The 27,722-nt window shown below is 33.4% G+C and overlaps 1 protein-coding gene across 6 annotated transcripts in view; it reads right to left on the reverse strand.

The window, feature by feature from the left end:
• Nucleotides 1-27,722, reverse strand: part of LOC121299835 (ADP-ribosylation factor-like protein 15) — a 152,043-nt gene that overhangs the window by 68,598 nt on the left and 55,723 nt on the right. Inside the window, exons 6-7 of one of the 6 annotated variants that reach the window (XM_041227964.1) lie at nt 3,110-3,310; nt 1,186-1,615 (exon numbers count right to left, since the gene is read on the reverse strand). The exons of 2 other annotated variants lie outside the window; for them this stretch is intronic. In XM_041227964.1, the coding sequence (XP_041083898.1) occupies nt 3,134-3,310 (177 nt within the window). In that variant the 3' untranslated portion in view covers nt 1,186-1,615; nt 3,110-3,133. Of the gene's footprint in view, nt 1-1,185; nt 1,616-3,109; nt 3,311-27,722 lie in introns of those variants that run through there. 3 more of the 6 variants (XM_041228001.1, XM_041227990.1, XM_041227972.1) reach the window with 3 other exon arrangements.

Here is a 27,722-nt window from a genome sequence, read left to right on the forward strand (position 1 = left end):
CTGAGCTTTTTGAGATGTTATAGTAATAAAATGATTACTGATCATGATCAGTATGCACGACTACGAAGAGGTATGTGATAAATACAGCGAACAAGGGGTGGGGCGGGGTTGGAGATGCAGTATTGAGTGTCCTGTTGATATGCAGGGCCTTTTAAACCTGTTTTATTGTGGGAAAAAAAAAATCTTTTAAACAGCGCGTGTAAAATAAACAGCGTGTGTGAAAATAAATTTCACCCGACGCGCCTGACAAGCGCTGAATAAATGGACCGCTAAGGGTTATTGCTCTCTAAGCCTAGTATCTCTTATTAGATGTTGTCCAAATTGCTATTTCAAGTTTTTTACTCCATCTTAACTGTATGATTCTGCTTGACATACACATCCTAGCCTTTTATTTAATGTATTATGGCTATATTTAATGTTTGTACTGTGTTTTTCATGTTTTATTTAATGTACTATACCCTGTATTTCACTGTATTTAATGTATCATGTATTGTTCCTCACTATCTTTTAAAGTGCTTTGTGATGGTGGTCCACTGTGAAAGGCGCTATATAAAATAAAAATTGATTGATGCCATACTTGGAATGTTCATTTCCAAAATTTAGACACGTAAAGTATGAGGACTGTTTACGATGATCGTCAACATTCTTGACAAAGAACATTCCATTCTGGGCGCCAAAGGTCATTGTAAACATAGTCGTGTTGCATGAGACCAGCGTCACTGACCGAGAAATACCATACCATACAAACTGGAATTCCCATAACCTGGCAAACAACATACACTTCACATCACTGAAGCCACTTCAAACACACTCTTATTAGTCACTTACTGTTAAAGAAACAGGATGGAGTGGAACAGGCCATTACAAACTGTAACCGGGGAAATGAGTGTGGCATCACTTCTAGACTAATGATCCAGGATATTAGAATATATCAAAACAATCCCAATTACGTTGGTAAATAGGCCACAAGTAGCAAAAACATGTCACGAGTTTATAGAATTGAAACAGTACCCTTAAATCTTTTTCAAGACACTATAAAAAGTACACTAACATTAAAGATCAAAATAGAAGCAACACTGTCATATAACCTTGGGATTCAGATATAGCACACAACTGGTTATGTAAAACACCCCAAGTAATAAGGATGACAAATTGGAAATGCTCATTTTGTGTATAAATGCCTCCTTTAATACAAATAAGTGCAAAAATGACTTGTCACCTCCTTAAATAAAACCAATTAGGTAGGGTACAAAGTCTTTAGGGTAGATCCCGCACTCTTTCACAAACCTCATAATTAGATATATTTCTAGAGTGAAATTACCCAAATGTAATCCACAGATACAAACTATACTGAGAAATGTGACAATACATCTGATAAGTCTTCAGGCACAGACATTAGATCTAAAAGTACAATCCAAAATCACCCAAGCCAGGTGAATCCTGTTGAAGCACATCACTGTCGAGCTTTAACACATCCAATTAGACCCAGGAGGACTTTCAGGTCTCTGCAGATCGTGTACAGCCAGGGCTGGGAGTAAGAAGAAGGGCTGAGCCATGGAAAACCACAAGGACTGCAGAGTAAGCACAAGGGGTGAGTCATGGAAAACCACAGGGGCTGTAGAGCAAGAACAAGGGGTAAACCATGGAAAAACAAATACACAGTTCCACGGTTGGCACAATTTTTCTTGGGGGGGCAGGGTACAGCGGTATTTAAGAATTGGCTACAAAGTTCTTTAAAAAATTGTTTTACTATGTAGGATGTTTCTCATCCAATCCTGTTTGAAACATCTTGTGTAAAAAAAAAACCTAAAACGAGTGGTGCTTTTTAAAACACAGCTCACTGGACACAAAGTGTTTGCCAATGTGTAACACTGACATGTTTTGGGAAGCACTTATGGGAAAAAAAATTAAATAAAATGTGACTTCAGTGATTTATACAGAATAACATGTAGTACATGCTTTTATGGGTAAGATATCGATTGAAATTTGATTTCGTTTTTACGAATTTAAACAGCAGGATTTTTTGCAATCAGAACCAAAGTTCCCTTAATGTGGAACTGCAGCATGGCTTCACCACCAAGTCTTTGCATTTACAATCTAACAGCACCCCCCATGTCCAGCTGTGAGAGGGGGTCAATGGGGGAGTTTCCATGTGGGTTATAATTTTACTCGATACCTTGCATCGAGCCAAATGAAAAATGGCCCTATACATTTCAGGTTTATTTTCTGCCACAAACCTGATCCTCTCGAGCTGTTCTCCCAAACATGCACGTGCATCTCCACCACATGTAAACAACCACACATGGAAACTCCTCCAATGTCACTGACTTTGTTCAAAAGACTCAAACTCCAAAACCACAACTGTTTAACTTGAACAACAAACATTTTAAAGTAAAATGTCTGTATTTCAATATATCAATTACAATAATGGAGATTTAACATTGAGGGGAAACAATGTGTACTGAATTAATTTCATTCCATAACATTCTCTTAATGTGGTTTATCCATGCAGTCCTGAGCAGAACTATTTCCGCCCCCCCCCCCCCCCCCCCCCCCCCCCGGAAGGGTACCCCTGATGCCAACACAAACACAGACATCAAACTATTTCTGCAGATCAATTGCTGATAGGCAGGCTTTTAGACACTGTAGAATATCAAAAAGGTTTACCCTCGAGACTCTGGTTAGACCACGTGAGGTTTTCCATAGAGCTTATAAATATCGGAGTCTATTTCTATTATTCTTGGCAGTAAAAAAAGCACAGCCCAAGTATATCAAATGCAGAAAAACAGATATACCATAAAGGTATATTAACTGACAATGTTTCATGTTGTTGTTCTTGGCATTAGTATTAATTATTTATTACCCATTTATCCATTCTTCTAGCACTGCCGATAGGATCATACGTACACATGTATAAACTGATGGAATCACAAAGATTTGAATTGTGAACTCAGCATACTCAGTGTGAACTCAACACACTTGGGTATAATAAGGAATGCACAGAATTTAGATTTTGGAGGATTATCTGCATTTTATATTTGAACAGAGAAACAGATTCTGTGTGCAACTGAAGGAGAGGTCAACACCAATCTGTGAATTGTTTTCTTACCTCTAATTGGGCCTATCAACAGTCTCAGAAGATCCTTTTGATTTCCAGAAGTTCTATTAACTTGAACTTGGGTGACATGGTGACCTCTTTATACCCAATTGTCACACGATGAGCTTCTCTTGCTGTGCCTGACACCCTTCCTCTGAGCTGGTAATGCAGTGTGTGAGAATGGTCGATGGGCTCCGTCCTCATGTCACCCTTCTGAAAAGCCAAAAGCTCTTTGGTAAACAGGGGGCTTGCTAATCTGCTGATATGCTCTAAATGCAAAGCTTTTATATAAATACACATTCTTTCTTATTTGCACATGTATTATTACAAATTGTTCTACAGTTTTATATTTTTGAGATGTATTAAATATTGCACACACATATATATATATATATATATAATCCCTTGCTCACAATATTTGCATACAAAATATGTGAAATACTATGACATCACAGTGACACCTCTCCCAGATACCAAACAGACAAGTACTGATGTGTGTGTGTTCCTATGTGACTGTGTGAGTGTGTTTTAAGGCACTGTACAAGGTCTTGTCTATGCTAGTCTTACATACCTCCACTAACATGCTCTTAGGATGTTGTTTTAAGATACACTAATGATATTCAGGTGCAAGCCCTACGGCTTCCAAAGCTTACCATTCATTTGATTCACCCACAGAATAAGCTATTTGCCAAAAGGCAGATTAAATAATAAAGTATGTTTATATATGTCTGCTTTGGATACCAAATGGACTGAAGTGACAATGCATGAGGCACAGGTGGATAATACAAGGCAAGCAAGAACTGTGCAAACACAGAGATCTAAAGAGGAAGACCTTCATCTTGCCCCACTGTTTCCAGTAATGTGTAATAGTTTAGAAATACTGTTGCTCAGTGTAGGTTAGGTACAGCAGCATTCTCATCCACGGGGCTGCTCACTGCTAGGGTAAGGTGAGCTTGCATTTTGAGTTGCATTTCACATGTACAGTACGACGTGAGCCAGCTTGTTTCAGACTTCTTTATTATTATTATTCTTGCATGTAAGCCAAGCCATTGTACACATTTTTTTTCCCTTCAATACCTATAATTGTATAATGTCTTGCATAAAGATATAACATTGGTAGTGGTCCATGGAAGAGCCCTTGAACCCCAAGGGGCCCTAGAATACCAACAGTTATATTGCCATTGAGACTGTGGGCGTCTAGACACGATACAAAATGCAACTTGATTAAAATCACGAGAGTGTGACAGGGCCTGATTATGTCACTACCTCGTGATCTGTCAGTAACTGATCTACCCATTTTCCTGAAGGCTACAGGCACACTCTTCTAGGTACCTGGCATGCTGCATCATTCTGTGTCCTCTAAAAATGCAGACCATTCATTCTCCAAGTTCTATATTATCACAATCTGCATTATTTAATTCATCTGCCGCTATCTAATATACACAGCTTGAAGAGTAAGGACAACTTTTTTTTTTCTTTACTTTTGAATAAAAAGGATTTTATGTGTGCTTCTGATGTCCCGATAAATCGTGAAACACATATGCCACTAAGCTCAGTTTGACCAGACTCCTTTGTGATCATAAATACAAAAGTCAGAACAGGAAAAAAAAGATAATATAACCCTTATTACTTCACATTACTTTATTGTTATAAACTTTAAATGAATATAGCTACTTTTGCAGGATTTTCTAATAAAAACAGATAGACTCTGACTAATATTTGGAATCTGTTTCTTGTAAGAAGGATGACATTCCTATTCATTTTTTACTTTCTTACGTCATGTAGCCTGATGTGTCCCAACAAGTCTCGTCTTCTGTGTCACCCGAACTGTCAGAGTCTAAAAGCAGAGCGGCACACAGATCAAACAGCCAGCTCAATGTTTACCCAGACGGGAAGAGGAACTGTAGGGGTAAGCGAGAGGGCCACATTCTGTCTTGATCTGACACCAAGAGTGTGGGAAAGAGCTCCTGCTCAGAACACACTGAGATGAATGAGGTAGGCAGGTGAGTGGGGAATCATTCTACTCATCAGGAATTCAAACAGATTGTTTTGATTCATTTTGCACTATCCATGCATAGATCCTTATTGCCCAATGAACCTGCTGAAGTGTTTCCATAATGGAACAATACAGGCTTGTAGCGATCACAAGTCATTCAGGCCAATTCTCTTGAAAACAAATCAATGTTAGGTAAAGCAGCATCCACATCATTCCATTGAATTGTTCTGGCTCCAATAATATCTGGTAATATGAAAATGTTATGTAATAAATTGGGACCCTAAAATAAACAAGCATGTTCATAAAACCCATCCTCTGTCATTACTATAAATACAAAGTTCCAGCTACTAGCATCATTAGCCCTTAAGTCTGTTTGCTTGTTTCCTATATACAAGTCACCAGCCTTTTTCTGTATAGAAACATATCAGTTTATAAAGAAACTACAATATTATAATAAACACCTGGAAGCATTGATTGCAGATGGGTTGTTTTAGCTATAAAAAAAAAAAAAATCTGTCAGAGCATACACACACACACACACACACAAAGGAATTGCGGAACTCAGTAAGTGTGCAGTCATCACAATGCTTAGCTTTAGAACTGCTGATCAGGTCCCCTGCTATTTTGATCAGTTGAATCCCCATGTCTACTAACAGCAAATTGTAAAGCATTGCCTAGAGCCAATGAACATCAACTCACTTAGATTCTGAAAAAAGTCTTTAATCACCAACAATGTTGAGTAAAAGACAAACCAAAGCCCACTTGTTTGTTGTTTGCAGAGACTAGGTGGGTCGCACACTCCAGATGGCTCAGTTATATCCTTTATTTATTTTAGTCTTGATGTTCAAAAAAGTAAAAAGCAAGCGGCAATGTTATAAATCTAAAAAACAAGTATTATTATTATTATTATTATTATTATTATTTATTTATTATTATTATTATTAATAAACACGAAACACAACACGTTTCGACAATACTTGTCTTCGTCAGGTGTTAGAGATTTAAAAAAACAACATCGGGTGAATCCAATATATAGGTCAGTAGATGGAGCCAATTAAATAGAATAATAGGTAATTAACTCATTAATAAAGTGTCTCAATTCAAGATAATTGGTCCTGACATATACTTAAATAAATATGATAGTGTAAATATCATTATTCCATCATTAAAAATAGAACTATGGAAGCATGAAAGAGCCCATTAATTCGTAATAGGTCATCAATACATTCTCAAAAGGGACTCGAAGTAAAAAGATCATTGATATTACATATAGTCAATGTTTCAAATTCAGATAGTGAGAAATAACAGTTGAAGAACATTAACAACACAGATTATTACAATAACGTAATGTTGATTTAATTTGAGGTAAATAACTTGGTGTGGTTATCTTCTTTATTTCCATACACACTGAACTCTGTAAATGGCAGTTAATGGTAGTTAAAGCATGGGGCATTGAGGTGTAAAGGTGACCACATAACCCCTTTGTGTTCTACCACCGCAGTGACTCCCAAAGGACTCATTCAACGGTAATGCACTAGACAGGTCAGACTGTTCAATGCTTTATTCTTCATAGAGAACAGACTAGCCTGGATGCTTTTCAAAGTTACTTTGTTAAGATTAAAGCTACCCCCTTTGACTTATGCTTTGTTAGGAGTGGGTGGAATCTAATTCATGTATACACTGCAATGTGTATAATCAATGGCAATCTTTACATGCATTTCAAGTGTCTCACACTACTATCATAGACTCACGACTTTTGATTATTAACAATAAGCAAAAAGTCCGGAAGATGTATAAAGCACACGCTTGCTTAAACATCACAGTAAAGCTTTGTATTCAGTTTTCTATTTGTACGATATATTTGAATAGGAACTGTTTTCTGAATATCCAACCAGTGTTTGGAGCAGTGTACTTTCTAACTCGTTAACCTTTTGTGGTGGGGTGCCCTGCTCCTGTGCATATTTTGGTGTTTTATGCTGTACGTGGTGTGTTACTGTTGGTGTGTATATATATATTGGTGCCCGGGGTATAAATTGGCTATGTAGCAGAAATATTGTAAAAATGTATATTTGTATTTAGGCATGGGGATTGCACAATCACTTCACGTGCAGATAAAATGTGTATTAATATGTGGGCATGGGGACTGCATAAATTAGTTAACGTGCCAGGATTCAAGTGAATGATTAATTAGCAATTGAATCCCAGCACAGCTGTATATATAGAAGCACGGATCACTCAGTCAGGGTTGGGTCCTCGGTGAGGAGAGAACGAGAGTCGGGCGGTAAAGAGAAAAATAATAAAATTTCAATTGCTAGTAACGGTGACATAAAATCAGCAAGTTACTTGTTTTGGGTTTGTCTCACTGTGTTTGTTTAGTGTCTGTTTGTTCAGTTTTAGTCAACATGCCGTTTTGCTTTGTTTGTTCATCGTTTCGTTTTCTGTTTAAACCTTTTATTTTTACAATAAACCAGCGCAACAGCACAATTCACTCACCACTCTCGGTGCTTCTTCCTGACTTGACGTCACCACACAAGCCAACCTGTCACACACTTATTAATACAAAAGACACTGGATCATTTCTGTGAAACCGGGAAAGTCTAATTATTATTAGTATTCTCGTGCCGCCTCCCTCTCCTCCTCCCTCTCCTAATTCTCCTCAAACCTCTCTGCTGCTGTTGACACAATACTCTATTGTCCTGACCTGCTCTTGCCTGGTTCTCATCCTACCTCTCTGATCACACGTGACGGGTGTCCTGGCATGGCTCACCCTCTGCCTCTTGCTTACTTTCGACAGGTGTACCCCAAGGCTCAGTCCTGGGTCCCTTCATCTCATCCCTCTCCCACACCCGCTCCTTCTCCACCCGTGCCCCTCAGTGGTGGAACGACCTACCCAAGGATATCAGGACTCCTCAGTCCCTGACCACCTTCCGTCGACCTCCTCAAGACAAACCTGTTCAGACAACATCTGTAAACCTCCCAACTCTCGACTATACTGGACCATATGGCACCCAGTTGTACCAGCAGTTGCATCATCTGCTCTTAATTATAATTACTTTCTGTATCTTGTACTTGGTTTTACTCTTCAAGGTATCAGTATTCACGCTTTTTTGTAATTGCTCTTAACTGAAATCATTTTAATCCATTTACTGTACTTCATACATGCTCTTTTTACTCTTATAAACATTTTTTTTTACTATTAATTAACTGCTCTTAATCAAATTCACTCTTGAATGCAATTATTTACTGTATTCTTTATTTTGCTCTTATTTGTATTTGATCCTACTATCTACTGATTTTACTGTACTTTATAAATGATCTTATCTATAATGTGACATTTTGTAATGTGATATTGTTTTTATGTGATATTTTGCATTGTGATACTTTGTATTGTGATATTTTATAATAACTGTAAATCACGCTGGATAAGGGCTTTTCTAAGAAACATTTCTTAGCAGAAGAAATGATGATCTGTAACAATGTAACAAGTTCAGATGCTGAAGCCTGAACGCTGCTGTATTCCAGTGTATCTCATTTAAACTCTTTACTCTTCTGATAAGTGTCTCAATCAGAGACTAACCTCCATTCTACCAGTACTCCAGAAGACTGTGTGTTTCCCAACAGATGATGCCTGTGTTTCAAGTAATTGGGAATGCTCATGGGACCAGTCTGTCCCACTCGACAGTAAAAAGAAAAAAAAAAAGAAAGAAAATCAAGAAGAGTCCAATGTAACTGAATAACTCCCTCTGATCAACATCCTGGAAAATTCACAAGAACCTACAGAAACTAGATTTGAAAACTGAGAGACCAGCAAAGAACAGAAGAGATTACCAGGTATTTCTGATAATGTGTGTGGGGGGGGTGGGGTGGGGGTGGGTTAAAAACCAAAAACAAAAAGAACAAAACACGGATCAAACAAGAAAAGTGTTTTTGAAGCGAATCTAACTCTTCGGGAGGCCAAGGTTCAATCATCTGTTTGAACGTTTTGGAGACATCAGCCTCTAGAATTTCTCAAGAGGTTTTGAGGTCATTTGTCTCCCCTGTGTGGGGCTTCCAAGACTGAAATATGACTTGGCTGCATCTAAGGGAGAAGAAAGGGAACGAACAAGAAAACAGTAAGGCACTGCTTACGTGTAAGCAACCCAATCCATAAACCTGACTAATGTGTGCTTACAAACTGTGGATGGCATCATTCTGTAATGAGGAAATAGCATCTCATGGACTGACCCCGTTAGACTCTCACTTCACACACTTGCACTTTCTCCATGTGCTCTGTTTCCTAATCATGCTACACAGGCCATCTTCAATAAACACTGTTTACAGGATACAGGACTTACAGCGATTGTAGAAGATGAGAATGCTTGTGAAGAGAAGTGTTCCTGCATGAATATATTCTGTCATGTAAAGTGACAGAGAAAGCAAAGAAACCAATATCTCCCTGAGAATAACGGATGGCTGAAAGTTATATTTATAACTGATTAGGCTATAATTAAGAAATAATATTTTCCACCTTGTAGAACACTTTGCAGCTTGTTACATACACTGTAATTTCCAAATCCTTATTTTATAACACTTTTTAAGCAACCTGGTGTAAAGTAGTAACACCTGATGTGTAAGGTGAGTTTAGAGCATCTGCAAGACGTTCTATCCACCTGTATGATCCCGTAAGACACACACACACGCATGTGTGTGTGTGTGTATACTATATGTGTATCTATATATATATATATATATATATATATATATATATATATATATATAATATATATATATATATATATATATATAGAAATTTGTAGAAAATGTATTAAAAATAAAAACTGAAATAGCTTTGTTGGATAAGTGTCCACCCCCCTTGTAATAGCAATCCTAAATTAGCTCAGGTGTAACCAATCGCCTTCAAAACCACACACCAAGTTAAGTGGCCTCCACCTGTGTTAAACTGTAGTGATTCACATGATTTATGGATAAATTCAGCAGTTCGTGAAGGTTTCCTCTGCTCGGTAGTGCATTTCTAAGCAAAGACTCAACCATGAGCGCACCAAGGCACTTTCAAAAGAACTCCAGGATAAAGTTGTTGAAAGGCACAGTTCATGGGATGGGTATAAAAAAATATCAAAGACCTTGGAGCACGGTCAAGGAAATTATTAAGAAGTAGAAGGTGTATGGCACCACCAAGACCCTCCAAACTGGATGACTGAGCAAGAAAGCAACTTTGCAAGAGCTACAGGCTTTTATGGCCAAGACTGGTCAAAGTGTGCATGTAACAACAATATCCCAAGCACGCACAAATCTGGCCTGTATGGTAGGGTGGCAAGAAGGAAGCCATTTCTCAAGAACGCCCACCTTGAATCCCATTTGAAGTATGCAAAAAAACACTCAGGAGATTCTGTAGCCATGTGGCAAAAAAGTTTTGTGGTCTGACGAAACTAAAATGGAACTTTTTGGCCTAAATGCAAAGCGTTATGTTTGGCGCAAGCCCAACACAGCATATCACCAAAAGAACACCATCCCTACTGTGAAGCATGTGGTGGCAGCATCATGTTATGGGGATGTTTCTTATCAGCAGGGACTGGTGCGCTTGTCAGGATAGAAGGGAAAATGAATGGAGCAAAGTACAGAGAAGTCCTTGAGGAAAACCTGCATCAAAAATTTATGGCATGACTTGAAGATTGCTGTCCATCAACGCTCCCCAGGCAACTTGACAGAGCTTGAACAGTTTTGTAAAGAAGAATTGTCAAATATTGCCAAATCTAGGTGTGCAAAGTTGGTGGAGACCTAGCCCAACAGATTCACAGCTGTAATTGCTGCCAAAGGTGCTTCTACCAAGTATTAACTGAGGGGGGTGGAGATTTATCCAATTAAGATCTTTCAGTTTTGTATTTTTAATTTTTTTTTTTTTTTCAATAAAAACTTTTTTCAACTTAACAGTGTGGAGTATGGTGTGTAGATAAGTGGAAAACAACTTAATTTAAATGCATGAAACTCTGAGGCACTGACACAACAAAATGTGAAAAAAGTTCAAGGGGGTGTATACCTTCTATAGGCACTGTATATATGTAGTACTTGTCTATATTATGAAGAGACTATAAAGCCCGTCATTTTCCACTTTAGCTCTAAAGAGAAGCTTGAATTCCCCAGCTAAATACAAACATAGTCCAATATTAGATACAGTGAATAGACATACTGTACAGGCAGACGGTTACAGTATATGAAAAGGTAAAGGACCCTCTAAAGGACCAAAATAGTTAAAAAAAAACAAAAAAAAAAAAACACAAAAACAAAAAAAAAAAAAAAAAAAAAAAAAAAAAAAAAAAAAAAAAAAAAAAAAAAAAAAAAAAAAAAAAAAAAAAAAAAAAAAAAAAAAAAAAAAAAAAAAAAAAAAAAAAAACAAAAAAAAAAAAAAAAAAAAAAAAAAAAAAAAAAAAAAAAAAAAAAAAAAAAAAAAAAAAAAAAAAAAAAAAAAAAAAAAAAAAAAAAAAAAAAAAAAAAAAAAAAAAAAAAAAAAAAAAAAAAAAAAAAAAAAAAAAAAAAAAAAAAAAAAAAAAAAAAAAAAAAAAAAAAAAAAAAAAAAAAAAAAAAAAAAAAAAAAAAAAAAAAAAAAAAAAAAAAAAAAAAAAAAAAAAAAAAAAAAAAAAAAAAAAAAAAAAAAAAAAAAAAAAAAAAAAAAAAAAAAAAAAAAAAAAAAAAAAACAAAAAAAAAAAAAAAAAAAAAAAAAAAAAAAAAAAAAAAAAAAAAAAAAAAAAAAAAAAAAAAAAAAAAAAAAAAAAAAAAAAAAAAAAAAAAAAAAAAAAAAAAAAAAAAAAAAAAAAAAAAAAAAAAAAAAAAAAAAAAAAAAACAAAAAAAAAAAAAAAAAAAAAAAAAAAAAAAAAAAAAAAAAAAAAAAAAAAAAAAAAAAAAAAAAAAAAAAAAAAAAAAAAAAAAAAAAAAAAAAAAAAAAAAAAAAAAAAAAAAAAAAAAAAAAAAAAAAAAAAAAAAAAAAAAAAAAAAAAAAAAAAAAAAAAAAAAAAAAAAAAAAAAAAAAAAAAAAAAAAAAAAAAAAAAAAAAAAAAAAAAAAAAAAAAAAAAAAAAAAAAAAAAAAAAAAAAAAAAAAAAAAAAAAAAAAAAAAAAAAAAAAAAAAAAAAAAAAAAAAAAAAAAAAAAAAAAAAAAAAAAAAAAAAAAAAAAAAAAAAAAAAAAAAAAAAAAAAAAAAAAAAAAAAAAAAAAAAAAAAAAAAAAAAAAAAAAAAAAAAAAAAAAAAAAAAAAAAAAAAAAAAAAAAAAAAAAAAAAAAAAAAAAAAAAAAAAAAAAAAAAAAAAAAAAAAAAAAAAAAAAAAAAAAAAAAAAAAAAAAAAAAAAAAAAAAAAAAAAAAAAAAAAAAAAAAAAAAAAAAAAAAAAAAAAAAAAAAAAAAAAAAAAAAAAAAAAAAAAAAAAAAAAAAAAAAAAAAAAAAAAAAAAAAAAAAAAAAAAAAAAAAAAAAAAAAAAAAAAAAAAAAAAAAAAAAAAAAAAAAAAAAAAAAAAAAAAAAAAAAAAAAAAAAAAAAAAAAAAAAAAAAAAAAAAAAAAAAAAAAAAAAAAAAAAAAAAAAAAAAAAAAAAAAAAAAAAAAAAAAAAAAAAAAAAAAAAAAAAAAAAAAAAAAAAAAAAAAAAAAAAAAAAAAAAAAAAAAAAAAAAAAAAAAAAAAAAAAAAAAAAAAAAAAAAAAAAAAAAAAAAAAAAAAAAAAAAAAAAAAAAAAAAAAAAAAAAAAAAAAAAAAAAAAAAAAAAAAAAAAAAAAAAAAAAAAAAAAAAAAAAAAAAAAAAAAAAAAAAAAAAAAAAAAAAAAAAAAAAAAAAAAAAAAAAAAAAAAAAAAAAAAAAAAAAAAAAAAAAAAAAAAAAAAAAAAAAAAAAAAAAAAAAAAAAAAAAAAAAAAAAAAAAAAAAAAAAAAAAAAAAAAAAAAAAAAAAAAAAAAAAAAAAAAAAAAAAAAAAAAAAAAAAAAAAAAAAAAAAAAAAAAAAAAAAAAAAAAAAAAAAAAAAAAAAAAAAAAAAAAAAAAAAAAAAAAAAAAAAAAAAAAAAAAAAAAAAAAAAAAAAAAAAAAAAAAAAAAAAAAAAAAAAAAAAAAAAAAAAAAAAAAAAAAAAAAAAAAAAAAAAAAAAAAAAAAAAAAAAAAAAAAAACCACACCAAAAAAAAAAAAAAAAAAAAAAAAAAAAAAAAAAAAAAAAAAAAAAAAAAAAAAAAAAAAAAAAAAAAAAAAAAAAAAAAAAAAAAAAAAAAAAAAAAAAAAAAAAAAAAAAAAAAAAAAAAAAAAAAAAAAAAAAAAAAAAAAAAAAAAAAAAAAAAAAAAAAAAAAAAAAAAAAAAAAAAAAAAAAAAAAAAAAAAACAAAAAAAAAAAAAAAAAAAAAAAAAAAAAAAAAAAAAAAAAAAAAAAAAAAAAAAAAAAAAAAAAAAAAAAAAAAAAAAAAAAAAAAAAAAAAAAAAAAAAAAAAAAAAAAAAAAAAAAAAAAAAAAAAAAAAAAAAAAAAAAAAAAAAAAAAAAAAAAAAAAAAAAAAAAAAAAAAAAAAAAAAAAAAAAAAAAAAAAAAAAAAAAAAAAAAAAAAAAAAAAAAAAAAAAAAAAAAAAAAAAAAAAAAAAAAAAAAAAAAAAAAAAAAAAAAAAAAAAAAAAAAAAAAAAAAAAAAAAAAAACAAAAAAAAAAAAAAAAAAAAAAAAAAAAAAAAAAAAAAAAAAAAAAAAAAAAAAAAAAAAAAAAAAAAAAAAAAAAAAAAAAAAAAAAAAAAAAAAAAAAAAAAAAAAAAAAAAAAAAAAAAAAAAAAAAAAAAAAAAAAAAAAAAAAAAAAAAAAAAAAAAAAAAAAAAAAAAAAAAAAAAAAAAAAAAAAAAAAAAAAAAAAAAAAAAAAAAAAAAAAAAAAAAAAAAAAAAAAAAAAAAAAAAAAAAAAAAAAAAAAAAAAAAAAAAAAAAAAAAAAAAAAAAAAAAAAAAAAAAAAAAAAAAAAAAAAAAAAAAAAAAAAAAAAAAAAAAAAAAAAAAAAAAAAAAAAAAAAAAAAAAAAAAAAAAAAAAAAAAAAAAAAAAAAAAAAAAAAAAAAAAAAAAAAAAAAAAAAAAAAAAAAAAAAAAAAAAAAAAAAAAAAAAAAAAAAAAAAAAAAAAAAAAAAAAAAAAAAAAAAAAAAAAAAAAAAAAAAAAAAAAAAAAAAAAAAAAAAAAAAAAAAAAAAAAAAAAAAAAAAAAAAAAAAACCCCCCAAAAAAAAAAAAAAAAAAAAAAAAAAAAAAAAAAAAAAAAAAAAAAAAAAAAAAAAAAAAAAAAAAAAAAAAAACAAAACAAAAAAAAAAAAAAAAAAAAAAAAAAAAAAAAAAAAAAAAAAAAAAAAAAAAAAAAAAAAAAAAAAAAAAAAAAAAAAAAAAAAAAAAAAAAAAAAAAAAAAAAAAAAAAAAAAAAAAAAAAAAAAAAAAAAAAAAAAAAAAAAAAAAAAAAAAAAAAAAAAAAAAAAAAAAAAAAAAAACCCAAAAAAAAAAAAAAAAAAAAAAAAAAAAAAAAAAAAAAAAAAAAAAAAAAAAAAAAAAAAAAAAAAAAAAAAAAAAAAAAAAAAAAAAAAAAAAAAAAAAAAAAAAAAAAAAACAAAAAAAAAAAAAAAAAAAAAAAAAAAAAAAAAAAAAAAAAAAAAAAAAAAAAAAAAAAAAAAAAAAAAAAAAAAAAAAAAAAAAAAAAAAAAAAAAAAAAAAAAAAAAAAAAAAAAAAAAAAAAAAAAAAAAAAAAAAAAAAAAAAAAAAAAAAAAAAAAAAAAAAAAAAAAAAAAAAAAAAAAAAAAAAAAAAAAAAAAAAAAAAAAAAAAAAAAAACAAAAACAAAAAAAAAAAAAAACAACAAAAAAAAAAAAAAAAAAACAACAAAAAAAAAAAAAAAAAAAAAAAAAAAAAAAAAAAAAAAAACAAAAAACAAAAAAAAAAAAAAAAAAAACAAAAAAAAAAAAAAAAAAAAAAAAAAAAAAAAAAAAAAAAAAAAAAAAAAAAAAAAAAAAAAAAAAAAAAAAAAAAAAAAAAAAAAAAAAAAAACAAAAAAAAAAAAAAAAAAAAAAAAAACAAAACCAAGTTGGGGCCCAAAAAAAAAAGGGTTTTTTTTTTTTCCCCCCCCCCCCCCCCCCCCAGGGGGTTTTTCCCATTTTGGGGGTTTGAATAAAAAAAGGGGGGTTTTTTTTTTTTTTTTTAAAAAAAAAAAAAAAAAAAAAAAAAAAAAAAAACAAACAAAAAAATTTAAAAAAAAAAAAAAAAAAACCCCCCCCCCCCCCCTTTTTTCAATAAAAACTTTTTTCCCCTTAACAGTGTGGAGTATGGTGTGTAGATAAGTGGAAAACAACTTAATTTAAATGCATGAAACTCTGAGGCACTGACACAACAAAATGTGAAAAAAGTTCAAGGGGGTGTATACCTTCTATAGGCACTGTATATATGTAGTACTTGTCTATATTATGAAGAGACTATAAAGCCCGTCATTTTCCACTTTAGCTCTAAAGAGAAGCTTGAATTCCCCAGCTAAATACAAACATAGTCCAATATTAGATACAGTGAATAGACATACTGTACAGGCAGACGGTTACAGTATATGAAAAGGTAAAGGACCCTCTAAAGGACCAAAATAGTTAAAAATGCAAAGGGATCCCCTTCAGATAACTCACCATGTCAACATTAGCTCAGTGCTTCACTGCAAATCTATGCCGTGTTCAGATCCCTTTCACAGCTCAATATGGTGCTGAAACCCAGAGAGGCACCACGCTACCCAACCATTCCTAACGATGCCGCTCACCTCAAATATATTACACCACGGCTCTACTTAGCAACGTGTGCAAGGGCAGAGAATTCCTTTTCGGAAATTAATAAAACCAATTGAACGGCAGAAAACTAACAACAACAAACAACAACTTAGTTGCAACTTTGTTGTGATCAATTCCTTGCTCGGCTTATGCAATGAACTTTCATTACTTTATTATTTTCATACAATCTGCATTTGCTCTTCCGCTTTCCACTTGTTGCTAAATAGGGCACCATGTGTCTATGTATTCAATATTAAATTACAAAACATGTTGCCCGACTCTTCACTCAAAAAGTGTCAGTCTTTTTCATCATCATTTTAAAAAGAACATCCTGTGCATTCAATCCCTGCAGATCAGATTCAGTTCTGACTGATTTAAGTTTAGCGTTTAGGATTTAGCAAGGTGTCAAACTATTTTTAAAAATATATTCACAGGACTGCAAAACTAGCGTATGATGTTACTAGTCTGAAACATTCACAGTATTTGGAGGTTATTTTGCTGACAAAAAAAAAAAAAAACTTGTGAAGTTATTTTGATGCTGTTACCACCAGGTCTCACGTTAGTAATTATGTACCCATTGCTTCCCTGATTACATATACAGCCAGCAATAGTTTGTATTGCAAGAATGCAAATACAGCCACCAAGCTTCTGAGGAGACAAGAGAAAGTTAGTTCAAGTGAACCGGGCAGACAGGAGGTGTAAGACTGTATATCTCCCAGGCATTGTTATGACTCGTGCATACTGGATCTTTAATGTCTGCACATGGAGTTCACAGTTCCCCCATCGCTGAAAGCGGAAATCCAAATAAAATCCAAATAAAGCCCCATGGAATAGCACTTTGCTGCCATTTCTGTTTAACCTTCCTGCTGCGGCCTGCGTCTTCTCTGGTGAATACATAAGCTGTGGTGTGCCATGCCCTGGGCAATGTTAAAAGAGGTCCCTTCTAAACGTGACAATGCTGTATTACAGCAAAACAGCATTTATTACGTGGGCTGCAGAAGAATCCCGCTGTGCACGGCACATAACGAACTTTGAATGGGCAGATTATTATGTCTACCTCACACAAGACAGTGTTTGTTTTCCAGCCTTTGCAATGAGCAGAGTGGGCTTGTTTTTGAAAGGAAATAAGAACACAGACTTAGCCTAAAGCATCCTGTATTCAATCCCTGAATTCAATAACTTTACAAGATCTTTCCAGTCTTTCACTAATACCCTGTACATACCCTTGGTAAACAAGCCTGCACAGTTCAGGTGTACCTTGCAATATCATACATATGTGTTAAATGTTGAGTTACTACTTTAACTGTGGCTCTCTTAAAATTAATTAATATTCAAACACACATGCTATACAGATCCCCAGGTTTGTACCAAGAGCATAATGGGTGTACCCCAATGCTTCCCAAGCATTAGTGAATCTGCAGACTTAGAAAACAGGCATTCCCTCCAGTGAATTCCACCTGTGGAATCTGCACCTCTAACATGTTTCTACTCCCTTGTCTGCATGTGCTGAGGAACAGCTGTTGAGAGACCATGTGGATTAAAACACCACTCAGGGAGAACTAGTTTAGTAGTAGTTTAGTACCAATTTAGTTTAGTACTTGCTTTTTGGATAAGCTGTTTCATTTCATCCCAATCCCTACAGAGGTTTCTGTGAGTGAGCCTCAGGACCTGAGCAATGCATTATTAACATGTGAACTGCATCAACATTTAAGCTGTTATTTGTGGATGTGATAGCCTTACCGATCACTCATCACAAGGTTACTACATTTTCCAGTAGGATGCACCCTGTATGAGCTCCTATATTGTCATGCTGGGTAAGGTATGCTTGTAATGTATGTAACTATTAACCTTTGTCCACAACAGGAAGACTATCTCAAGCTACAGAATTTTAGAATGTTTTAGCATGACATCCGTTTATGCTGCATGTATTAACAATGAGGTCCTTCACAATCATTAAGAGAATTTGCATCTCAAAAACAAGTGCAGGGAACCATAGTCCCACCATGATAACAAATACTAGCATTGGAATGGGATCTACAGTGAGGCAGGGCTGAGACAGCAGGCTGCATGGGAGACATTTACATAGCATTGGAACCCACTAAACCCGCAGCACATCCACGCATTGTTTTCATGAAGAGGATCTTATATTTAATAGGTGGGAGACTGAGATTTCAGCAGAATGTAAAGGGGAGCCTGGGGTGCTGTTCCTGTCTCAGGACACTTTGTATTGTTTCAGTGCTTTGCACAGACAGCTTCCTCCCTGACACGAAGCTGCTCGGCTCACACTTTGCATTTACTTTTTTTTTTTTTTTTAGCAATGCAGATAATTTTGTTTTCTTTCTACCTCTCACCTAGCATTTAAACTTCTATCTGGATTAACTTCAAATATGTTACAAAAGGAAATCACAGCAGCTCCATATCCTTTGCATGACAGTGTAATTCCTTCTGCCTTAAAGCAATGTCTGCAAATCTCAGACAGTTTACTTGTTCATGTTGCAACATTTTACCAGGGGCTCAGTTCTTGGCAACTATTTTCTTTAATTTGCATTGATGTGCTCTGCTGATTTAACTCTTCTTTCATGCTTTTCTCTTTCAGATTGAAATGTGCGCTGTCTCTTCTTTACATGCAAACTCTTTATACTTAATTATTGGGGTTTGTGATGTTGTTTTTTAGCTTCCTAACGCAAAGCAGAAATGTGATGGAACTATTGAAGTTTAACACAATACATTTTTCTGCAAATTTTAGGGACTGTGAGCATGTTGAACTGTCACTCTACCTGGAGCATGATGAACTGTCACTTTACCAACAGCATGCACAGACACAGCCTCTATTTGATATACAGACACAGTCTCTATTTGATATACAGACACAGCCTCTGTTTCCTGTTGTAACACCTTTGCCTGGCTGGGATCTAAGGGTATCTCTGTCAGCAGTATACCACAAAAAAGGAAGGGGGATTCTTGCAAATTCACCCGACGCCCAACACCCACCTGTCTGTTGTCCTTCGGAAGAGCCTTGATACGAGGCTGTATCTCTAAGCAATATAAAATAAATATCACTGAATGTGACATGTAGAAAACGTGTGTAAAGGATGCACAAGAATTACAAATGTATTGTGCTAAAACAGGTGTTTTACAGCAAACAGTGCACAGAGCTGGAAAGAGTTCAAACAGGTGAGACAACACACAGTGCACAGAGCTGGAAAGAGTTCAAAAGGTGAGACAGCACACAGTGCACAGAGCTGGAAAGAGTTCAAAAGGTGAGACAGCACACAGTGCACAGAGCTGGAAAGTGTTCAAACAGCCCTGGAAATAGCCTCAAACCCTGTGAGTAACTCTCACTGTGACTGCGGAAGGAAGGGAGCCCCTATCGCTCATCAGCAGTGATGCAGCCACCTATTATAACTGCAGTACACAGCAACAATGCATACACTCAATTTAAAACAACACAATCAAAGAAACTCATTTAACTAATGCACGCATTGAAATGAGAACCCTCTCCCCAGTCCTCAGAGCTCTGTTGCTCTGAGCATGGAAGACATTCAGATGCAGGCAGTAGCTGCCACTCCATTTTGAGGGACAGCCCTGGCACCCTATTGGGTGAAGCTTTGATATAAAATTCTGATTTTGTTTTTACCATCTGTTTTATTTCACACTTAGGAATCTCTGATAAATGATGGCACACAGTAAAATATGTCCTAATCTGGGCATGCCTGCCACTACAGGCTATAGCCACAAACTAATGATGTATCTAAAGCATACCACCAGTTCTTTCCATTTTGAAGTGGCCAGACTTTCCAAGCTATGCTCCTGGGGTTTCATTCGTATGTAAACACAATAGAGCCTTCCTTGGCATGGCACCAGGAGCGTTGAATCATTTTCAAAAGATAGAGAATGCTTAGAAACGGCAGATAATGTGCTCTAGTACCAGCTGGAAAAGTCACCTCTTCACAAGACTCAGGAGTGCAGAGACTAGCGTTTTGTCTGTATGCTGTGATTCAACAGATAAAGCTTGTTGTGAAATGTTACACCACACATTAAAGGACTTTGGATTTTGTCATGGGTCTAAATAAACGTGAAATGACTTTTCAAACCAATGCAAGCAGGTCTAATTCTCAAAATATGAGGCAATGCTCTTAGAACAGGGAAAATAAAATGTCAAAAATAAAACAAAACTTGAATGAGAAAATGCTAACCCTCATTATCTGGCAGTCTATAGTTATGTGTGCTCAAAAGTACATTGCTGGAGTTGTTTGTCTATTAATTTCCAGTGGCTGCTAGAAGTAACTCATAGCATACAGGAAGGAGAGGGAGACTTTACCTGGGATTAATTCATATTTCTGGTTTTCTTTTTAGGATAAAAAGACACTATCTCTCACAACCTCAAATAACAACGCTGCAGTACAATATTAAAAAGCAACCCCTCAATTATACAATGTGTAAGTCTAAAAGTTTAAGCAATGTTAAACCACATCTTATTTTAGTTTCTTTTGATATCACTTGAACAGAAATAAATAAACACCAACAGCTTCCTCAGTGCTTTCACTTTCTACCCTTCGAGTCTGTGCAAGCTAAAAAATAAAGCTCATGAGAGAGGGCCATTGTGCGTTCTCCATTTCTTTGATGTGTATGAGTATTGTTATATTAGATGTGTCTAATCCACCTCGTATATTTCCTGTCTTTAATCTGTGCCCTTCTAACCCCTGCTTGTAGTGACTGCACTTGTGAAATTCACACGATGTGATAGAAATGACTTGCTCGGGTCTCCAGTGTTATGGTAGTTTTTAAAATGCCCTCACTAGGTGCTTAACAAGCATAGACGCAGGACTATTTAGAAATGTGTAGCAGCTTGATTAGAACTGTCTGTTCAGTGTATTTGCAGTGAGAGGTACTGTATAGCTGCCTCAGGGACCTTTTTATAATAATACACACAATTGAAATCTGAATATTTTACAGTCTACAGCATTTTTCAGGAAAGAAGTTAGTAAAAGTTTTTGTTTATGCATTTCCAACTTAATAACAAATCAGAACGTGTTGCACTAATGCACTTGAGTCCTGTTCCTCTGCGTAGGGTAAGGGTAGCTGAGTTAGGATTTAGTCAGCCATCCAGCAAGCCAGCATGAAACACAGGAAGTGGTCAGGGCCCGTTCTGAACAGCCTTCCTGCTCTAGGGTCAGTGGGATTGATAATTAGCAGCAAAGCCCCTGCTTTCATTTGCAGCCGCTGGTCTCTCTGAAGCTTCATTATGAGATTCACTCATGCCAATTAGCAACGATCAGAAACAATTAGCTTTTCACAGGCTGCAGATGTCACATGGCACTTGATTTGCAGTGATGTTACATGACAGCAAACCAGATGAATGATGAACAAGCGTGGAGATGATGCTCTAGGATTTCCAGCTCTCAGCAGTGCAGACCCAGGGGATTCTTACAACACAATATTCCAAGCCTGGACACTTTACAAAGAGCCCTGGTCTTCATCTCACTAAAACAGGGAACACAAAGCAAGCACCTATGTTGGCCAATCAAACTAACTGGAGGAACTAGTATAGTGCTAGCATGGGACAATTGAAACAGCAAAGTCCTCATTGTCAAACAAGGATTCCAGTAGATTACATGGGACCCTTGAAACTGCAAAGTCATTGTCAAACAAGGATTCCAGTAGATTACATGGAACCCTTGAAACTGCAGTCATTGTCAAACAAGGATTCCAGTAGACAACATATCTACCAGTCTACATGGCTTCGTTATTACAGACTCAGTAGCTGAGAGCTAAATTGTATCACTGTTCAATGACTTCTTGTAATGAAATGCAGAATCTGTGAATATGGTATGATGGCTCAGAGGTTAGAACAAAGGGTAACATTTGGACATCTAATAATAGCCAACCAATATGTGTTGGAGAGGCACTGGCCTGTTGGGTCTGGTCTTATTCCTCCACCCCAATCTCAGAAGTCACTGGTCCTGTCAATACTGCACAATGTATACACAAGATGGATGTAGAAATGACTGCATGAACAGCTGTCCTCAATATCATTTAGAACTAAATCTTTGAATATTGTTTAGCATTGGGCACATAGAGCTAGTTCCAGATCATTTCAAAATAAAAGGGATTTAGTTCATGGGAACGGCTCAGACTATTTCAAGACCTTGTATTTCCCAGACATTAAGAGGCTACAGAACAACTCTTCAAAAGAGGCTTTCACATATGCATCAATTAGTTTCCTTGTATATTTCTGTCATCGATATCAGTGGTAATGGACGTCTTTGATAACATTAGCATTAAAAATGTAATTAAGACACTAGACAATAAGAGAACAGGATACAAACCGAGCTAGTGCTTTAGGCTTTCCTTCCAAGAGGAAATCTATGACGCTCCCCCAAGTATACAATCGAATTAATATAGTGCAAGCTAATGATATCATTCTGAGTGCTGAATTCCTAGGGGTAATGGGAGCTTTCAAAATACTAAACAACTTAGTGAGTGTCTATTGTTCAATGGGGTTGTCCATATAAACACTGTAATTGCTTAGTAACCTAGCATAGACACAGCTGTTTGAGGAGAGGCACGTTAGTGAGGATCGCCTTGCCTGATACATTGCACACATCTGGAGCACTTCTGGCATGAAGACAAAAGTAGGCGAGATTGAAGTAGAAATCAAGCTATTACAGAACAACTAGTCAGAGACAGGACTTTCTCAATGAATTCGCTCACAGTCCTATAAACACCTACTGAAAGTATCTCATGCTTGACAAAGAACAAGCTGTTATACTGGTACCAGTGCCCTTGCAATGCACATTTATCCACTGTCCTGGTCAATACTGAAGTATGAGATCTTTCTTTTTAGACATAGTTAATTTAACCTTGCTGCAACAGTTTAAAAGAGGGATGTCCTGGAATAATACCTTTTAACATCACGGCTTGTATTGCAAGCGCACTATACTGCACAATTAGATCTGGGTAACACTTTATATTGAGAGGCATACATAAGGATTTCATTGTTAGGCAATTCACCATTTGCTGAAGTTTAGTTCCATTTTAATAAACAGTCAATAGCTATGCCATGCATGTGTGTGTCTAGCATTAGACCAGCAGTTGAGCTCCTGTTTCATATGTGTTGAGTATGTATTTTGAGACTTGGTAGACTCCAAAAAAAAAGACATAGAAAGTATGTAGTGTTACTGAAATTCGATAAGCTATCCTCGCTACCTAAATAATTAATATTTAAACCACATGTCTCAATATACATACTCAACACACATGAAACAGGACTCAACACACATGAATATGTCAACTCCAGGTCAAATGATAGACACACACAGAGACATGTCAACCCCTAGTTGTCATAGCCCAAGTATTAGCGTTCCTGCTGAAAAACCTTGGGATTGATGAAAAACTTTAACCTAGACCACTAGATTTAGCTTACCACCACCATGGTGGTGGTGGTGGTGGGGTGGTGCAGGGGGGGGTTGTGTGTGGAGGGTTTGTGTGGGGGGGTGGGTGTTGTTGACGCATTTTTTTGCACATAGCTGACAGCTATGTGATTAACCTAGACTTAAGAGCTATGCGGGAGCGAAGCAAACGACATAAATACAGCACGAGTACATAAAAAAAAAAAAACCACACAATTGTAGCTAGTCATGAAAAAAAATATTGTCTGCTTTTGATCCTTTTGTGGAGATGAAATAAAATAAATAAGATAAAAGAAATAGTCTGGGTACATGATACACTAGAAAAGGTTTAACAGTGAATTTTATATGTGATCTGGTTTAACGTGTAAATTATTAAAAAAAGAATACATCTGCACATTTCTTTGTAAATACTGAGAATTAGTTTAATATACTTTTTTATTGATTTTTTAAAATTGATTTTCAGTTTTAATAAAATATTCAGTTAGTGTGTGCATGTTATTATTATTATTGGTCAACAGAAATACGAAACCAGTGTGTGGCGCTCCCCGTCACTGACTAAAATTAAGGTGAAATAAAAGAGAGATAGACATACCATCAATTTCCAATTGTATCGCATTTTTCTTTTTATTGTCTTTGTAACCACTGGAACGGGCATCATTGATTCCATCACTAAATTCATTGATGTCCATTTCTCTTATTTCTACAAAAACACATTACATACAACACAGAACACTGTCACCTGAATACACTGCACACCCCTATTAAAAACACATTGCATACAACACTGAACACTATCACCTGAATACACTGCACACCCCTATTAAAAACACACTGCTTACAACACAGAACACTGTCACCTGAATACACTGCACACCCCTATTAAAAACACATTGCATACAACACAGAACACTGTCACTTGAATACACTGCACACCCCTATTAAAAACACATTGCATACAACACTGAACACTATCACCTGAATACACTGCACACCCCTATTAAAAACACATTGCATACAACACTGAACACTATCATCTGACTACACTGCACACCCCGATTAAAAACACACTGCATACAACACAGAACACTGTCACCTGAATATACTGTGCACTTCACATGAAACATGCAATTATATTCTGTATAACGGACATCCCATGGTCCGAGTCCATTGCAATGTAATGGGTTTTCATTTGTCAATGAAAATCAGCAGTCAGAAAACAGCCAATCTCACGAATGAACCTCAAGGGATATTGCTCAATAACATTGCCTTCAACGTCAGAGGCACTGCTGACGTCTGTATTGATGGTACTGGAGGGCAATAATCCACACACTCACCATGCAGGATGTGTGTTATTTAGCAGCCAGTAAAAACCATCACCTGGTCTTAATCAATTACAGCACCATAAGCCTCTATCAAATAAACGTTAATAGTGTTTATAATGAGCTATATTGAGGAAGTAGTGAAAGGTTTGTAACGACCACTTCAAGCACGCTGTTTAGTAATATTCATGTGAAACAACACCTCTGATTGTTTTTAAGTATTATTTGTGTGTCAGTGTTGATCACAGCAGAACCTGGGGTCTACGTCATGATCTGAGCTCATTCTAGCGTGTCTCGCACATTGCAGAACCTGGGGTCTACGTCATGATCCGAGCTCATTCTAGCGTGTCTCGCACATTGCAGAACCTGGGGTCTACGTCATGATCCGAGCTCATTCTAGCGTGTCTCGCACATTGCAGAACCTGGGGTCTACGTCAGGGGTTCTCAAACTTTTTTTGCTGGGCCCCCCTTTGAAAATGTTTCAGACTGTGACAATCCCCAACCCCACTCCGCAACATCATATGAAATTACTGTTCATCACTGGACCTCAACATTTGTTGGCTCATGGGCAACAGCACTGAACAAGTAACGCACCACGGGAAACATCATACTTTGCTCTACCTATCAGCCTTAAGAAACATGTATAGGATGCATGATTGCTCTCCCCCAACCTAAGGAAACATTTATGTGTATAAAATAAAATATAGGACCTACACCTCAGACAGTGGCGATTCTACAGTATTGCACACAGGGGGGCACCAAGGGGGCCCCAATTTAATTATGGAATGGCACTTCAGGGGTTCTACAGTGTTTTCATATATAACAAAATGTCACACAAAAACAACTGTGTTGATTAAAAATAAGAAATCTGCAATGGCATAATCTGAAGCAAAACTCAATTTAAATGAAGTGGAAACCACACACACACACACACACACACACACACACACACACACCTGTGTACCTTCCTACAACTTAGCGAATTCTTAGTTCCTTGAGTCCCCATCACTTTAGTTTTAACCTGGACCAGTGGTGTAGCCAGGATTTTGTTTGGGGGGAGGATAGAGATTTTTTGATGATGGTTAATAAAACTGATATAGAGTAAAATACATATATAAATAACAATAAAAAAAACTACTGACATTAAATGCTGGGTGAGATGACTGACTACAGAAGCACAAGAAATACGCTGTCAACACATAATTAATGATTTAAAAATGATCGTCAACCATTTTTTTCTCTTAATAAACCACAAATGTAGTATATTGAGAAAGAACAGAACGGACCCCAAATCCATCTATATGCGTCATACCATATGCTAACTTACTTGAATTAAAATAGCGGTAAATAAAAAAAGATTACAAAGTATATATATATATATATGGTATTACATAAAAACCTTCGTTTCACAAACCCTATTGCCAATTCCAGACTCCCAGTCCCTTACCTAAATTAACACTAATTTCAGAAAAGTGTTTTGATTTACGGACTCGTCTCAGACACGTTTACTCAACGAAAAAGAAAAATGCAAATAATCCGCCAGCCTAGTGGATCAAAACAGCCACACTTTTACATGTTTGATTGGAAAAAACAAGTAAAGAAATTATTGCGTTTTATCTACCAAACCAAAAACAAGTATAATAGTTTGCTACTGCCAACAGTGCTGCCGTCTCACAAGAAAAAAAAAACTTGTCACACAAACAGCTTGCAGTGTGAGGTGGGCGGGGGGAGGTGATGGTGTGAAAGGTTGCGCGCTTATATGGTATATCTCTGGTCGAGTAAAACAAAACAAAAACAAAAAAAGTTAATTAGCTGACTGCTAAAACACGGCGGGAGGGCTGGCTTCATAATGCATCTTTTACTGTTAGGGACTATGAAATGCTAGGATTTTAAGGTTAGGACAGTATTTTGTGATCATGCGACCCCGGGGTCTACATCATGATCTAAGCTCAATGCCCCACAGGACTCCAGGTATATTTACAATATCAGCACCACAATCCATACGTGTCACATTTATCTTATCAAGTGCTTTCTACACCCATAATAAATACTAATTAGGTGGGTGGAAACTTTTCACGTGACAGTACAACAGTACTATGGCAATGAAAGTGAGTTTGAAAATAGATACATAAATGGATAACAGATTCTTTCACATGCAGTAAGAACATAAGAAAGTTTACCAAATGAGAGGAGGCCATTCAGCCTATCTTGCTCATTTGGTTGTTAGTAGCTATTGATCCCAGAATTTCATCAAGCAATTTTTCGAAGGATCCTCGGGTGTCAGCTTCAACAACATTATAAGGGATTTGGTTCCAGACCCTCACAATTCTCTGTGTAAAAAAGTACCTCCTATTTTCTGTTCTGAATGCCCCTTTATCTAATCTCCATTTGCAACCCCTGGTCCTTGTTTCTTTTTTCAGGTCAAAAAAGTCCCTTGGGTAGACATTGTCAATACATTTTAGAATTTTTAATGTTTGAATCAGATCGCTGCATAGTCTTCTTTATTCAAGACTGAATAGATTAAATTCTTTTAGCCTGTCTGCACATGACATGCCTTCTGGTTGCAAATTCTGGTTGCTCTTCTTTGCACTCTTTCTGCAGCAGCAATATTCTTTTTGTAGCGAGGTGACCAGAACTGAACACAGTATTCAAGCTGAGGTCTTACTAATGCATTGTAAAGTTTCAAAGTTACTTCCCTTGATTTAAATTCAACACTTTTCACAATATATCTCAGCATTTTGTTGGATTTTTTTATAGCTTCTCCACATTGTGTAGATGAAAGACATTTCTGAGTCAACATAAACTCCTAGGTCTTTTTCATAGATTCCTTCTCCAATTTCAATATCTCCCATATGATATTTATAATACACATTTGCATTGCCTGCGTGCAGTACCTTACACTTTTGTCTATTAAATGTCATTTGTCATGTGTTTGCCCAGTTCTGAATCTTGTGCAGATCATTTTGAAAGACCTTTGCTGCTGCAACAGTTTTTGCCACTCCTATTTTTTGTAGATCAGGAATAGCAGAGGACCTTGTGTAAGTCTCACTTACACAATAAAAACTACACTATGAAAATAACACACATTTCTGTGATTACGAGGAACGCAATGGAATGTCTGAGACTGTA

The sequence above is a fragment of the Polyodon spathula genome, chromosome 2, assembly GCF_017654505.1.
Source record: "Polyodon spathula isolate WHYD16114869_AA chromosome 2, ASM1765450v1, whole genome shotgun sequence".
Classification (NCBI taxonomy): Eukaryota; Metazoa; Chordata; class Actinopteri; order Acipenseriformes; family Polyodontidae; genus Polyodon; species Polyodon spathula.